The following is a 16,647-nucleotide window of genomic DNA, read 5'->3' as shown; positions in this document are numbered from 1 at the left end:
ATCTAAATAGTTGATTAAAATCTAAATAATGATAACGAAACTTAATTCAAAATTTAAATTTCAAATTTAATAATCTTGAATTATTGAATTTCAAAGACTGAATTAATAGAAAAAAATATTTAAGACTGTCACGTGTCAACATGAATTTTTTTAACTAATACTTAAAAAAAAGCCATGTGTGCCAAATTATTTTTATTTATTAAGTAATATAGATATAGATGAGTTTTATTAGTTTTATGAAAATATAATAATATTAGTTTTTAAATATATGATATGATTTTATTAGTATTTATTTTTGCAATTTATTATGATTTTTTATTTTTATTTTTATTTGAAAGTATTTAATTTAACATGATTGTAAATTAAATTTTTAATGCTACTCATTTTATCTACACAAATAGTCAAATATGATTTGCAAGAATCTATAGGTGCTATGCTACATAAATGGAGATCAAGATCTATTCTTAAACATATATTTTATCCTTTAAAAATGGAGATATATGCAGCATTATCTCCATATACGAATCTCATTGGCCATTTCGATTCTTCATGATATGAAGTTCAAATCTGTGGGACCATAAACACACTATAGATCTGACGATCATACATACATGATACATCCCCATCATACCTTCATCATCTACGTCAGTTTCCCTGGACACCAGAGACCCTCGGTCACGACTATTCCGTCTTACACCCACAGCTACAAAAACCAACAAATCGTTTCATCCACTCGATCAAAACCTCTAAATACTAACTCATCAATCATTCATCACGATATTATGCTAATTCGAGGTGGGGTTGATTCGAAGTGGTGAAACTACACGGTTTCATGGAGTTTCCGATGGTTTTAAGAGCTCCGACGACTAACCCAACTCCGACTACTTCCGCTTACTGCTGTAGCAGAGGAAGTGTCTGGTTGCCGGAGAGATTAAAGAAACGGAGGTACGTTTCGTTAAAAAGAGCAGTAAGCGTGAGAGCTACGGTCGAGAGAAATGGTGGTGAGGGGATCGATACAGGAGAGAGGAAGAGCGCTGTCGCTGGCGGCGGTGGTAGCGTCGGAGCAAGCTATACAAGTTCTGCAATGGAGGTCACTACATTTAACCAGACATTCCCAGATGCTGAGTTTCCAGTTTGGGACAAAATCGGTGCTGTTGTCAGACTCAGCTATGGAATCGGTTAGTTTCCATTTCCTTTCCCTAAATTAAAACTTCAAAACAAAATTCCATTGTGTATTGAAACTTGAATGAGGACATTAATGGTTGTACTTGATCGAATAGTCGATTCGATGGTGATCCACGACGGGGTTTTGATTTTTGATATCTCTAACGAACATCGATCAATGGAGATTTTGTTTGTTTGAACTTTGAAGAAAAAAGTAGGGTTTTTATCATTTATGTGGATATTCAATTTGGGAGAGACAACATCACAGTAAAATCTGAGCACCATTTTAGGGTAATAACTAATAAGCATGTCTGGAATCTACTATCCAATTGCCAAAATTTCACCATAGGATTTTGCCTTTTCATAATTCACTATTCTTCATGATTGCATCTTCCTTTCTAATAAAAGTGAAAAATTCATGTATACCCTTTTTGTTTTTTGGTAAACATATCGTTTAATTTTGGCCTATTACACACATGTTCTACAATCCATCCACAATTAACTCAATCAAGAAAATGAAACAGGATATGATTGCATCAAAAAGCTAGATTATTGATTTCCTAATTCCAACCCTAAAACGGAAGTACCAAGTTTTATTAAGAATCAGAATTAGATAATTGACTATAACAAAACGATTAAAGTGTAAATGCAAATAAACCATCATATGCTTTTTATCCAAAACTCTCCACTTTTTCAAAGTGTAATCTTTCTTTCTTGTATGTAACAAAAAGATTTTGTTGTTATGCTTTCTATCAAGATTTCGGTTGTTATGTTGTTTTTATTGTTCTCTTTAGATGATTAATTTAACGAATTTTAATCTTTTTTTTTTTTTTTTTTTTTTTTTTTTTTTTTTTTTTTGTGAAAACAGGAATTTATGGTGCAATGGCATTTGTAGGAAATTTTATATGTTCAACAACAGGAATCGATAGCACAGGAGGATATTCACCATCATTAGATGCAATTGTTCAAGGACTCGGATATGCTGCTCCTCCTATTATGGCCCTTCTTTTTATTCTAGACGTATGATCAATCTTTAATCTTTAATCTTTAATCTAATATTTGAGAAAATGACAACATACTCACACAAATTTGTAAAAAGTTAGGAACTTTATGGGGAAAGAAAGCCTCTTTTTCCGTGACTTGATATTATAAAGTTGTTTAAATAAAAGAAAGACTCGTATATAGTTTACCCGATACGGATAAATAAAAGATCGTTTCTTTTTTAGATTGCATGAAGTGTTTGAATGTGAGGTAATGACCATTTTACCCTTGCTAATAAAGCGAATGTGATTTGTTTGGTGCAGGACGAAGTGGTGAAGGTATCGCCTCATGCTCGTGCAATACGGGATGTTGAAGATGAGGAGTTAAGAAGCTTTTTCTATGGAATGTCTCCATGGCAGGTATATTTAAGCTATGTTTGGCAGACTAGCTGAAAAGTTAGCTATTAGTTGAAAAACTAGCTGACAAGTGAAACACTAGCTGATAAATGAAAAGCTAGCTGATAAATGAAAAGCTTAAAGTTAGTTGCTAGCTAAAAAGCCAACTGATTAATGAAAAGCTAGCTGCTAGCTGAAAAACTAGCTGATAAGTGAAAAACTAGCAGATAAATGAAAAACTAGTTGATAAATGATAAGCTAGCTGCTAGCTGATAAATGAAAAGTTAGTTGCTAGCTGAAAAGCCAACCGATTAATGAATAGCTAGCTATTAGGTGAAAAACTAACTGATAAATGAAAAACTAGCTAATAAATTATAAGCTAGCTGCTAGCTGATAAATGACAAACTAGTTGCTAGCTGAAAAGCCAACTGATTAATGAAAAGCTAGCTAGTAGCTGAAAAGGCTGATAAATAAAAAGTTAGCTGCTAGCTGATAAAAAAGCTCGAAAAATAAGCTAGTTGTGACATTGATCTTTGCCTATATATTATCATTTCCAATAATTTTATTAATTTTTTTTTTTTTGCAGTTTATATTAATTGTGGCTGCAAGTTCAGTAGGAGAGGAGCTCTTCTACAGGGCTGCAGTTCAGGTGAGTTTACACAAATAAATTTGTTTATAAAATTATTTAATAATATTTTTTTAGTTTCTTGATCTTTTTTTGAAAAATATGTAGGGTGCATTAGCTGATGTGTTTTTAAGGGGGAATGATCTTGTAACAAATGCACATGGAATGGCTGCACTGGTGAGATCACTTGACAACTTTACATCTTTCATTCGGTTAATGCAAAAAAAAAAAAAATAGCAAATTACTTTCATTGAAAGCTAAATGTTATGATGTTTCTTTGACTTTTTTTTACTTTCTTTGACTTTTAGACCGGTGTATTGCCTCCATTTGTACCATTTGCACAAGCATTTGCAGCTGTGATCACAGCTGCACTCACGGGTTCGCTTTATTATGTGGCTGCATCTCCAAAAGGTTATTTATTTATTTAATTATTGATTTTTATTTATTTATTTATTTTGGATATTTCAAGATTTTGTTTCTTCATCACATAACGCATGTTGCTTGTGTTCAGATCCTACTTATGTTGTGGCACCAGTTTTGAGTTCACGTTCTGGTCGTCAAGAAATGAAAAAGCTTTTTGCAGGTATAATATAAAACCTTGTCATTTTACTATTCTACCCTTCTACCAATTATTGTTAGTCTCATTAGACAGAACTTAAAAAGAGAAGGTAGTGGCGTTCCTATTTTACATTTCAGCCCCTCTATCTATGATTTATTGTGTAGATTCGAAAAAAATAACCTTTTTGTGACCAGTCTATCCTAGAGTTGCCATTTTACCATTTTACCCCTCATTTCTCAGACTTATGTATGTACGTTTCTGCAGCCTGGTATGAAAGGAGACAAATGAAGAAGATATATTCTCCATTACTGGAAGGACTTCTAGCTCTTTACCTTGGATTTGAATGGAATCAGGTACACATAAACTTCTGAAATGACGATTTTGCCCTCCATTTCCATCTTCTTTTTTGACAAATGTATTTCTTTATGATATGATTTGGCAGACAAACAACATTTTAGCGCCCATCATCACGCATGGAATTTACTCTGCAACGATACTCGGACATGGGCTTTGGAAGATTCATGATCACCGCAGAAGATTACGCCAGCGAGTTCAGCAGCTTAATCTTGAAGATAAGAACTCGAGAAATTTCTGAAATTAGGTCTAGTATTAGTAGTAATAGAAACTATACCTTTTGGGATGAAGAAGCTTGTATATAAGTAAACAATAATTCTGTGTGGTTTTGTACTATAAATACTATACAAAGAGACTATTTTCATGACCCAAACTTATGGCGATTTTGACACAGAAAGTGTAAAACATTGAAATCACACGTCTTTTTCTGGTTTACTGGTTCTCATTCCTTCAAGAAAGTAGTGCATAATACAAACATGGGTTTAGACCTATAACTATGTGCGCCTAATGTACATATACACACTAATATGCCACCGTAGTTTGAATGAGAGGCTGTTGAACATTCAAACTGGATCAAAACTTTGGGAATAATGGGCACCGAAGTCCCTTGGTGAAGATGTTGACATACTGATATTGCGATGAGACACAAAAAACTTGAATGTGTCCAAGGGTTGTTGTCACGAACAAAGTGTTTGTTAATCTCTATATGTTTCGTTTATTGGTGCTACATGAGGTTGGTGGACATGTAGATGATGTTGACATTATCATAGCAAATGAGAGTGGCTAACTGAATAAGAGCATGAAGCTCTCGTAAGAGGTTGTGAAGCCACGAAGTCTCGGTTACCTATATCTGTAACACCATAATATTCATCAACTTCAACACAAGTCATTAAGATTTTTCATAGATAACTCTCTACATAAGAAAGAGATGATGCGATGAAGTAGCTTCGTAAAAGGACTGGTCAAGAGAATGTAGTCGACATATAGCAGCAAGTAAGTCATATGTGAGACATCCCACAAGTACAATCCAAAATTTTTATTTTAAATCATTAAGAAAACCATAGTTATCAAAGATCATATAAAAATCATAAGTCGTGTATCTTAAAATGTCATAGACATCTATCAAATATATCAGAGTATAAACATTCTAGGCTAAACAAATAGTGCGTGCACTGCAATCATCCTGAGCTCTTCTCCTTGCTACCAAAGTACTTAAAACCAAAACTGAAAACTATAAGCATGCAGCTTAGTGAGTCTCCCCAAACTACCACATAACATACACATAATCATATAATCACATAATAACATACATTGGGCCTTGCCCGCTACATCGGGCCCTGCCCGGCATCGGACCGAGATCCGGTATACATATAAACATATCAACAATGCATATATATAAACATTCCTCGGGCCCCGCCCGGAATCGGACCGAAATCCGGATACATATAACATAACATATAAGCATTCCTCCGGCTTACCCTGACATCAGACCGAAGCCCAGAACATATAAACAAGCACATGCAAGAATCACGAAGACATAAAGCATACAAACATTCCTCGATGATTAATGTATATAATTTTTACTAGGGGGTGAGGGGTTGGGAGGAAGAGGGCCATATAAGTACATGTTTTTGTGATGGAGAAATTATGTAAGATCTTCTTTTTCCCACCTCCATTCCCGACCAAAAAGAAGAGAAAACCCTAATTTGTTCTTTCTTAATATAACACACCCTTATATTTTTCGTCATATGATCCAACAAATGAAAAATGGAGACATGTGAGTCCATCGGAGCTATAAATCAAAGAGGGTAAACTTGGATCGCAGGTGAGATGACACCGTGTTACTATCTATGGGAGCTTACGATACAACTCTAGCTAACACGGTTTGTAGCAGGTGTCTTTTCACTTGCAATCCAAATTATCCTTCTAATCAAGAGCAGCTATAAAAGTGATCATGAAGAAGTTTTGTGGGCCCCTCGATGATTTAGTGATGACAACCCTAAGCGTTTGGCCAAGACTGGACTGATTTGAATTGTTCAATTAGTCGGTCGTCATAAATTGGAAATCGGAAAACAACATATAGACAGAGAGAATGATTATAATCCATGTCTCAGTCCATACGATATCTAGAATGGAGGAATATATGATCCCTTATCTAATGGACGTGTCATTTGACTAGGCCAGAGTTCGACAGCGGCTTTTGAGAGCTACGATTGCTAGTCGGGATTTTGGAGGCTTACTTGCAATAATAGTTATTAGACTTATCCAAGTGGGAGACTGTTGGATTAGGTGTTTAAGCCCATAACTATAATTGGTATGTACTTGACCCGAGAGTAACATGGTCCATTTGGGTTGCCTTCACCAGAACAATCTGACAGGATGTATATTTGAGAAAGAGGCTATTTATGATTTACTAATATATTATAAGTATAATATATTAATTGAGAAATCATAATATTTAATCAATATGTTTTAATTAGTATTGATCAAGAATTAATTTGGAATTAATTTAGTGATCAAAAGAGACTAATTAAATTAATGGGAACTGATTATGTAAATCAGTGATATATATTGTTTGGGCTATTGATCCATGATGGGATGAGTTTATGCAAGTATCCATAAGAGTTAGTCCACATGAGATATGGATCATAACCCAAGTGTATGGATTAGGGTTTACCCATGACTCTTGGAATCCTACACTATATAAATGTTGCCCCTTAGCCAAAATTGACACCCAATGAGTTCTAAGAGAATCATAACCGACTTTGGTGGTGTCTAGCCTCTCTCTCAAAGTCTTCCTTTGTTCATGGTATTCGTGAACCATTTGAGGCATCACACTTGAGGTGCTAAGCTTGTGAAAGGCCAAAACTACAAGCTACAACAAAGAGGTATTAATCTAACTAGTTTTATGATTCATGTACCAAAATTGTATGCTAGTTGTAGGCTTCATGCTTTGGAAATTTTATTGCACGTATAACTAGAGAAAACTTAGATCCAAAGCTATTAGGGTTGTATGTGCACCATAGGAGTGTTATAGTACACGAAACTCAACAGTTTGTACAAACCATGAAAAGAAATAATGTTTCTCGCCATTTTTCGACGAGTAGCAACAATCATTCAACTATAACCCTAACCCACTACTAAGCAATAAAGAATAAACTCCAATCTTGGTGACGGACGACGCTTTCCTATTCCCATTGATCAAGTTCATCTTCCTGTGCTCCACATCCCTACTTCTTCTCAGACCCTGCAAATCAGAACAAATGTGAAAACCACATCCTGTATCAAGGACCCAAGAAATAGCATGTGATGAGTTGTTAGATTGAATAGTGTAAATACCTGCGAAGGTGGGCTTTATCTTCCCATCCTTGATCTCCTGCAAGTATTTAGGGCAGCTTCGTTTCCAATGCCCTTTATCGTGACAGTGGAAGCACTCTGCATCCTTTGGATTTGAAGAAGGAGCACCAGAACCACCTTTGGTCCCACTAGAAGAGGATCCATCATGGGAATTTCCCTTGTGGCTCTTAAAAGGAGCCTTCCTCTTATTTCATTTCCCTTACCTAATTACCAAGATAAGGGCAACATCGGTAGGAGTGGATACAATAGACTTGCCTTTCAAACTACTCTTAACAGTTCTTAGTAGGCCTTGAAGCTTACTTAGAGTGATTTCCTCCTTGTTCATATGATTGGCATTCAGAACTGATCATAACAAGGAGGCAAAGAGTGTATGATAATGTCAATAGCCAACTCTTTTTCGAAGTTGACATTTAACTTTAGCAAGCGGTCCACAAACCTTTGCATCTTTTGCAAGTGGGCCGTGATGGACTCTCCATCCTTCATCTTTGTTGTTATCATGGAGGAAATGATCTCGTATCTTTCCTGTCGAGCACTTTGATGGTACCTTTCCATCAAGTCTTGGTGCATTTCGGAAGGATAGTAGTACTCGTAGGACTTTTGGAGTTCAGCAGTCATACTGGCAAGCATGATACACATCACCTTTGTCGCGTCCTTCTCATGCGCCCTATACTCGACGATTTCTTCAGGACTAGCAGTTTCTTCATTGATCTCCTTTAGCTCTTTTTCGAGGACATACTGTTGGATTAGTGGCTAAGCACGTAACTATATTTGGTAAGTACTTGACCCGGTTGTGCATGGTCCTTTTGGGTTGCCTTCACCATAGCAACTTGACAGGGTAATTTATGGAGAGAGATAAGATATTATGATTTATTAATATATTATAAGAATAATATATTAAAAGAGAAATCATATTATTTGATTAATATTGGTCATAAATTAATTAAGAATTCATTTGGTGACTAAAAGAGATTAATTAAATAAAGGGGCATAAATTGTCAAATGTGTAATAGTTAAGTTTTGGGCTGTGAAACCTAATGGAATAAGGGCGAACGAAATTATGATGAAGGATCATCATATTTTCGTCCAAGGCCCCATTCCAGAAGGTGTTCCATGGGTTGCTTGGTGATTAAGTTGTCCATTAGGGTTTTGGCAGAAACCCTAGCAGCCTACAGTATAAATATGACCCTTGGGCTATGAAAATCGGTTACACTTGATCTCAAGAGAAACCCTAGGCCGATTTTAGCATTCCTTCCTCTCTCTCATAATTCCTTCTTGTTAGTTGGTGTTTGTAAGCCATTAGAGGAGTTACACTTGTGACTCTAAGCTCCAAGACAAGAAGAATTAGGAAGGAATCAAGCAATCAACAAAGGTAATCATCTAGATCTGATTTGTTATGTTATATTTCGAATTCATGCTATTAGATCTAGGGTTTGCAAGTCTTGGATTCATTGCATGTACAATAGAGAAGCCTAGATCCAAGAATTAGGGTTTGCATGAGCACATAGGATGGTTATTTGTGTAAAACCCATCAGTGGTATCAGAGCCTTGATTGGCTTCTATTGTATTGATGCCTTGTTTATTTGTTCAAGCTTTAAAATAAAATTTTATGCATTCTGCCAGATGAACTCGACGATTTGGATGAACTCGACGAGTTCCAAAGTGGACTCGACGAGTTTAGACTTCAGACAGAAAATTTTTCGGGATTTCTTGCTGTTTTGCTTAAGGATACCTACCTAAATTGTTTTGGTTCAATAAAATCCGAATTTTATTACCTTTTTGTCAATATCCTTAACAAAACAAAAGATAATTGCCAATTAATTGAATGATAAATTCCTTATTTGATAATATTTGAATTTATTTGGTGAATTATCTTAATCTTGATTAGGTCAAATCTAGATAATCATTAAATTACTTGTTTAATTTAAAATTATTTGCTTTTTGATCCTTATGTTTTGAAAAGTTCAAAACTAGTCCTCAAGTTTTGAAATTAAAATTTTTGCCTTAAAAGTTTAATTTAAATTATTTAAATTTCAAACCCTAGAATTTTACAAGTTTAAAATTCATCCTATACAATTATATTATTACAAGATTAATATATACATATATATATATATATATATATATATATATATATATATATATATAACTTAAATGCTAGTCTTACCGTTAGTAGACCTCATTCACGAAGCCGATCTATAAGAGGGGGGGGGGGGTATAAGGTTATGGCCTATAAAATGACAATTTAATGGGTGTCCACTCTCACCCACCGCTTCCTTGATTGGTGGAGGGTCGTTAGCCGAATGGGTAGGATAGGGCAACCCTTTCTCATTAATAAGTATAATGAATCTATATAAAGTAACTAAATGTTTTTTACAAAATTCTCAATCTTAGTTACTTTAGGCAAAGTGAATTGATGCAATCCCATGAAATTACACTTTATACCCTTGCTAAGAAGTTAGTGGAGCGTGTGTGGTTAACCGGCACACTAATTGGTTCTAAGCAAAGGTGGCAAAGGGTGACTCATTGTTTGTCATAGTTCGATGGAGCGTGTGTGGTTAACCGGCACATCGAATAGGTGACTGTAACAATGAGGGCACCATGTACATTTGCATGGTCATTCACACCCGCTTTATGATCATCGGCATCCCAATCACAAACTAGAGGGGGCATATCGAGATTTAAACATGGCATTGAAAAGTTCAATGAATCTCAAAGGAATCTAGGAGTTTTTCAATACATTTAAAACTTAATCCTTTTATGTTTTTCATGGTGAAGAATTAGTTAATCGTCATTCACTTACCTTCAAATTATTTGCATGTTAGATTACGGCATCCTTTTTCTAATGTGTAAATAATGTTGTTGGATCCTACCCCTAATTTCTCATTTTGGGTGTTTAATTAGGGATTCATTTCTAATCAACTTTGTTCTTTTCTATTTCAGATGTCGAACTCAAACAACAACAATGCTTCCGGCTCGAACTCCTCCGGCTCATTCTCACTCGTGAATTTGTGTGGGAGAGTGATCTTTGATGGGTCCAATTTCAATGATTGGATCCGTAACATCCGAATGGTCACTCGTTACGAGGACAAAGAGTATGTCCTAGACAAGGAGCTGAAGGAGGTAAACATCAACACTGCTATTCCCGAAGAAATCGCTGCCTTTGAGGCCCATGAGCATGATGCTACGAAAGTCCATTACATCATGCTGGCGACAATGACTGCTGAACTTCAGAAGTCCTATGAGGACTACTATCCCTATGAGATGTATCAAGACTTGGTGGACTGTTACCACCAAAGCGCGAGGCAAGAGAGGTATGAGATCATCACTTCGATGATCACTGCCAAAATGGGTAGTGGAGAGTCCCTTACCGCTCATCTGCAAGAGATGCAGAGATATGTTGACCGCCTGCTGAAGTTGAATATTAACTTCGATGAAGAGCTGTCAATCGACATTATCCTTCACTCCTTGCCTCCCTGCTACAACCAGTTCCGCATGACCTATCACATGAATAAGGAAGAGGTCACCTTGAGCAAGCTTCAAGGATTGCTTAGGACTGCTGAGAGCAATCTCAAGGACAAGTCTGTTGCATCAACTCCCACTCCAACCGCTGCTCCTGTTTTGGCCATTGGGCAAGGGAGGGGCAAGAAGAGGAAGGCTCCTTCAAAGAGCCACCACAAAGGAAAATCCCAAGATGGTACCTCTTCTAGTGGAACCAAAGTTGGTTTTGCTAAGCCCAACTCTAACCCAAAGGAGGCAGAGTGCCACCACTGCCACAAAATAGGGCATTGGAAGAGAAGCTGCCCGGAATATTAGCAAGCCATCAAGGATGGGAAGATCAAGCCATCCTTCGCAGGTATTTACACAATTAAGTCTAATGATTCATCACATGCTATTTTTAGGGTTCTTGATACAGGATGTGGTTTTCACATATGTTCTTATTTGCAGGGACTAAGAAGAGATAGGGATGTGGAGCGTGGAAGAATAAATCTAATCATGAGGAACAAAAGATCGTCGCCTGTCACCAAGATTGGAGTGTATTCTCTAGCTCTTAGTAATGGATTAGGTTTAGATTTAAATAATTGTTGCTATTCGCAAGATATGGCAAGAAACATCATTTCATTTCATGTTTTGTTTAGACAAGGATTTAGATATTCGTTTGATAATGATAAAGGTTCTATTTATGCTTCTCTAAATGGTGTTTTATATTTTGAAGCATTACCTTGTAATGGAATTTATGAAACTGTTATAGTTGTAGATAACCTAGGAAATGATGTATTGTGTGTGGATTCTTCCAATAGTATGGATAAAGCGTGCTTGTGGCATTGTCGTCTTGGACATGTTAACAAGAAACGCATAGCCCAACTCCAATAGGATGGAGTGTTGGAGTCATTTGAACTTAAGGACGATGACGTGTGCGAGTCTTGTTTACTTGGAAAGATGACCAAGTCACCCTTTAATGGCACTTGTGAAAGGGGTGAGGGTCTATTGGATCTCATACACATCGATGTGTGTGGGCCCTTTAGATCCACCTTAAGGGATGCAAACCGCTTCTATGTGACTTTTACCGATGACTGTAGTAGATATGGGTATATCTACTTAATCAAACACAATTCAGAAACCTTTGAAAAGTTCAAAGAGTTTTAAACAAGAAGTGGAGAATCAATTGGGCAGGAAAATCAAGATGCTTCGATCCGATCGAGGAGGAGAGTACCTGAGTCTTGAATTCCATGACTACCTCAAGGAATGTGGAATAGTTTCACAATTGACGCCACCTAGGACACCACAGTTGAATGGTGTGGCTGAGAGGCGTAATCGAACCTTATTGAACATGGTTCGTTCCATGATGAGTCGTGCTTCACTACCTATCTCATTCTAAGGGTATGCTTTAGAGACTGTCGCCCATGTCCTTAACTTAGTCCCTACAAAGAAGGTTGCCAAAACACCTCACGAGATGTGGACAGAGAAAGCTCCCTCATTGGCACATATCAAGGTTTGGGGTTGCGAGGCTTTCGTAAGACGAGAGACTCACGACAAGCTCAAACCTCGTAGTGAGCGGTGTATTTTCATCGGCTACCCGCAGAAATCCTTTGGAAATCTCTTCTACAGACCGAGTGACAATGTTGTCTTCGTTGCGAGGATAGGGGTTTTCCGAGAGCAAGAAATCATAAGCCAAGGAGACAGTGGGAGACAAATCGATCTTGAAGATATTCAAGAGCCAAGTGATAAAGGAACCTCTAACACTGGCGCTCAACCCGAGGAGGAAACTCCGGTAGAACCGATTGACGAATCCTTACCTCTTAGATGTTCCGAAAGGGTTAGGGTTCAACCCCAGTTTTATGGTTTTCATATTACTATGGAAGGGGATACGTTCATTAGCGATAGTACACTAATGAATTTGGACGAACATAACAGATATAAGGAAGCCATGGCAGGCCCGGAGTTTGCAAAATGGAAAGAGGCGATGGACAGCGAGATTCAGTCCATGTATGACAACCAAGTTTGTAATTTGGTTGACCATGTTCCCGGACGTAAGACGGTCGGGTGCAAGTGGATCTTCAAGAAGAAAACCGACATGGATGGAATGTGCACACATATAAGGCGCGATTGGTTGCGAAGGGTTTCACTCGAACTCCCAGAGTTGACTACGATGAAACCTTCTCGCTAGTTGCTAAGATAAAGTCTATTAGAGTGATGCTGGCCATTGTTGCATTTCATGATTATGAAATATGGAAAATGGATGTCAAAATCACTTTCCTTAATGGGAAGTTGGCTGAGGATGTTTACATGGCTCAGCCAGAGGGTTTTGTCAATACAAAGGATCACAATAGAGTGTGCAAGCTTGAGAAGTCCATTTATGGACTTAAGCAAGCGTCTCGCAGATGGAATCTTTGTTTCAACGAGAAAGTCAAAGATTTTGGGTTTCTGCGACGCGAAGATGAATCATGTGTATATGTCAAAGCCAGTGGGAGTATAGTTAGCTTCCTCGTATTGTATGTCGATGACATACTGCTCATAGGAAACGACATACCAACACTGCAGGAAGTTAAGTCCTGGCTCGAGAAGTGCTTTGCTATGAAGGACCGCGGAGAGGCTTCCTATATTTTGGGGATAAGGATAGTGAGAGACTGAAGTAAGAGACTAATAGGACTTAGTCAGAATACTTACTTGGACAAAGTACTAAAACGTTTTTGTATGGAAAACTCAAAGAAGGGAGAGTTACCAATCCAAAGTAATGCCAAGTTGAGTAAGACTCAATGCCCGAGTACCGAAGTCAAGATAGCAGAAATGAGCCGAGTACCATACGCTTTCGCAGTTGGCTCGATTATGTATGCTATGACTTGTACCTGCCCTGATGTTGCCTTCTCTTTGAGCATGGTCAGTAGATATCAAGGGAACCCTGGCAGATCACATTGGAGTGCAGTCAAGAACATTCTTAAGTACCTTCGGAGGACCAAGGAATGGTTTCTAGTCCTCGGTAGGAGTGATGACTTAAAGGTATGTGGGTATAGTGATGCCAACTTTCTGACCGACAGAGACAACTACCGTTCGCAGTCGGGCTGGGTCTTTATGATGGGTTTTAGCCATAAGAACATCCTATGTGCTCATACAAACCCTAATGCTTGGATCTAGGTTTCTCTATTGTACATGCAAGTTATCCAAGACTATAAACCCTAGATCTAGCATATGATAATCAATATAACATATAAATTAGGGTTTAGATCATACCTTGATTGTTATGTAGCAATAACAATCTCAAATCCTTCTTGTATTGATTTTAGAAAGCTTAGAGTCACAAATGTCACTCCTCTAATGGTTCACGAACACCAAGAGCAAGAGGATGAAGAGGAGAAGAGAAGGAGGCTGCCCAAAACGTGTGGAAACCCTAATCAATTAGTTCACCACATTTTTGGGGCTTAAGGGTTCCTTAAATAGTGAGACTATTAGGGTTATCTAACAAGGAAACCCTAATTTGGATGCTTAAGCCCTAAGCAACCCATGGATCCCTTTCCTTAAAGGCCTAGGGATGATTTCTAATGGGTTTCCCCATAGAATTCGTCCACTCATTTAATATGGAGTCCATTAGCTCAATATTCAACTATCATACAATTGATAGTTCTAGTCCCTTAAGTTTAATTAATGTCTTTTAGCCACAAACATAATTTTCATTAATTCTTGACTAATATTAATTAAACAATATGATTTATCCTTTAATATATTATTCTTATAATATATTAATAAATCATATTTAATCCTTTCTCTCCATTATTTATCCTATCAAGTTGCTTTGGTGAAGGTAACCCAAAAGGACCATGCACCATCGGGTCAAATATATACCAAAATAGTTATGGACTTAGACACTAATCCAACAGTCTCCCACTTGGATAAGTCTAATAACTATTCTGCGTATGACTTCAGATCCTGATCTGCAATCGTAGCTTTCCAAAGCCGCTGTCAACTCTGATCTTATCAGATACGCGTGTCCTTAAGATAAGGGATCATATATTCCTCCATTCTAGATATTGTATAGACTGAGACATGGATCTAAATCATTCTCTCTGTCTATGTGCTGTTTCCCGAATTCATATTTATGACGATTGACAACAGACTACAATTGAACACATCAATTTAGTCCTGGCTTGGCCAAGCGCTTAGGTGCCATCACTAAATCATCAAGGGGCCCCACAGATATCGCTTTTATCCTACTTTGAATAAAAGGAACGGATAAACTTTGACTCAATGCTCGCTTGCACTCACTCACCGAATCACACACAACAATATGTTTTATAACACCAAGTTACTGGTGCATTTACATATTATCAATATGCAACCGATTCGCAAGATACAACTCACACATCTCGGTTTCAAGAATATAAGATGTTATCGTCTCACCAATCACTCGTGATAAAATCCAGGAAGTGATCCAAGTGAGCGTGGGTGTAATCCAATGCTCAAATCATATTCATAAGCACTCATGAACGTTGCAGCAAACATTTGCTTATGTCTAATACTCTTTAGACAATCCACACACCAATTCATGACAGTCTTCATTCATATCTACTTCCAACATATGAACGACTGTGGCCCGTTTGAATAATTTGACTGTTCTGAACCAATTAAATTATTCAGGAAGTCAAAACATGCAAAGTGAAACACAAGAATAATACTAATCCCATATGACCTCAAACCTTTGAGTATAAATAAAACACCTTTTATTTATCACCATATCGATTACTCATTATTTGTTGTTTCGGTTAATCAACTTCTTACTTGAATTATTACCTTGTTCCATGCTCTTAACATGCACACAATGCTTACCTATGGTTCTTACTTTGTGAAATAGATCAAATGAACACATTTCCAATCATACTCATTTCACAACTCCCAACCCATTCTACAAGTGAAAGAATATCAAATTCTTGCCACTCATAGAATATGCTAGATTCTAACATTTTATGCAATGATCCTTTTGTAATGTCATAGCACAAAAGTCACAATGACTATTGCCAATGAAATTACAAAGTCCTCTATCGGAGATTGTTACAATACAATTCCTTATATTTGATGTCTCTCACTCAAAGTACATTCCTTTGAATATCCTTTTGCATAAAAGTTTCTAATCTAAACATTGATTCTCTATATCTAACTCCCAATATGGAAACATTTCCATATTTTCCATATGACAACTCATTCTTAATAGAATCTTATCTATTCATAATAATGTCAATATGGTCCATCTAATACTATACTTCCTACTACTCACAAGCGACCAATCCTCGGCGAACTTTGGATTGTCCTAGTTGTCTAATTATCTTAGTCAAAACCGATTCTTGTCCTTTTCCCTCTAAATGCACTAGACATTTGGAAAATTTTAGAATGTTCAAATATTATAGCATTTGCAATCGATCCTAAACCTGAAGCGTATGAGACACGATGCATAATGTCTTACATAAAGATTTGATACTTTATCAATCTTCTGCCATAATGTTTTATGTGCTATGTTCTCACAATTCGAATTATGAAGAGGAATGTCATAATCATAATCGAAATTTAAGAACACACTATGTATCCAAGTTTATTAACATTCCACAACCTAAGCCTTTAGATTTGAAATGAAGCATAATATTCTCTCCCTTAATTATAGCAAAACAACTATTCAACCCTTACAACTTTGCAAAGTATGACTCTTGTTTTCTATAATTAATATTGCTAAC

The 16,647-nt window shown here is 36.8% G+C and overlaps 1 protein-coding gene across 1 annotated transcript; it reads left to right on the top strand.

Moving 5' to 3' along the window:
• The first annotated feature begins 611 nt into the window (after positions 1–611).
• On the top strand, positions 612–4,451 carry LOC145056887 (CAAX protease self-immunity protein). The gene is made up of 9 exons (XM_079004607.1): positions 612–1,178; positions 2,033–2,184; positions 2,469–2,564; positions 3,127–3,189; positions 3,274–3,342; positions 3,474–3,576; positions 3,677–3,748; positions 3,989–4,077; positions 4,167–4,451. The coding sequence occupies exons 1-9, from the start codon at positions 833–835 to the stop codon at positions 4,317–4,319; spliced, it is 1,143 nt and encodes a 380-aa protein (XP_078860733.1). The 5' UTR covers positions 612–832; the 3' UTR covers positions 4,320–4,451.
• Positions 4,452–16,647: the final 12,196 nt, after the last annotated feature.

Source organism: Lactuca serriola, chromosome 6 (genome assembly GCF_051521515.1).
Source record: "Lactuca serriola cultivar US96UC23 chromosome 6, Lser_US96UC23_V15, whole genome shotgun sequence".
Lineage (NCBI taxonomy): Eukaryota > Viridiplantae > Streptophyta > Magnoliopsida > Asterales > Asteraceae > Lactuca > Lactuca serriola.
Note: the sequence above shows the minus strand (reverse complement) of the source record. Positions and strands in the feature narration are given on the sequence as shown.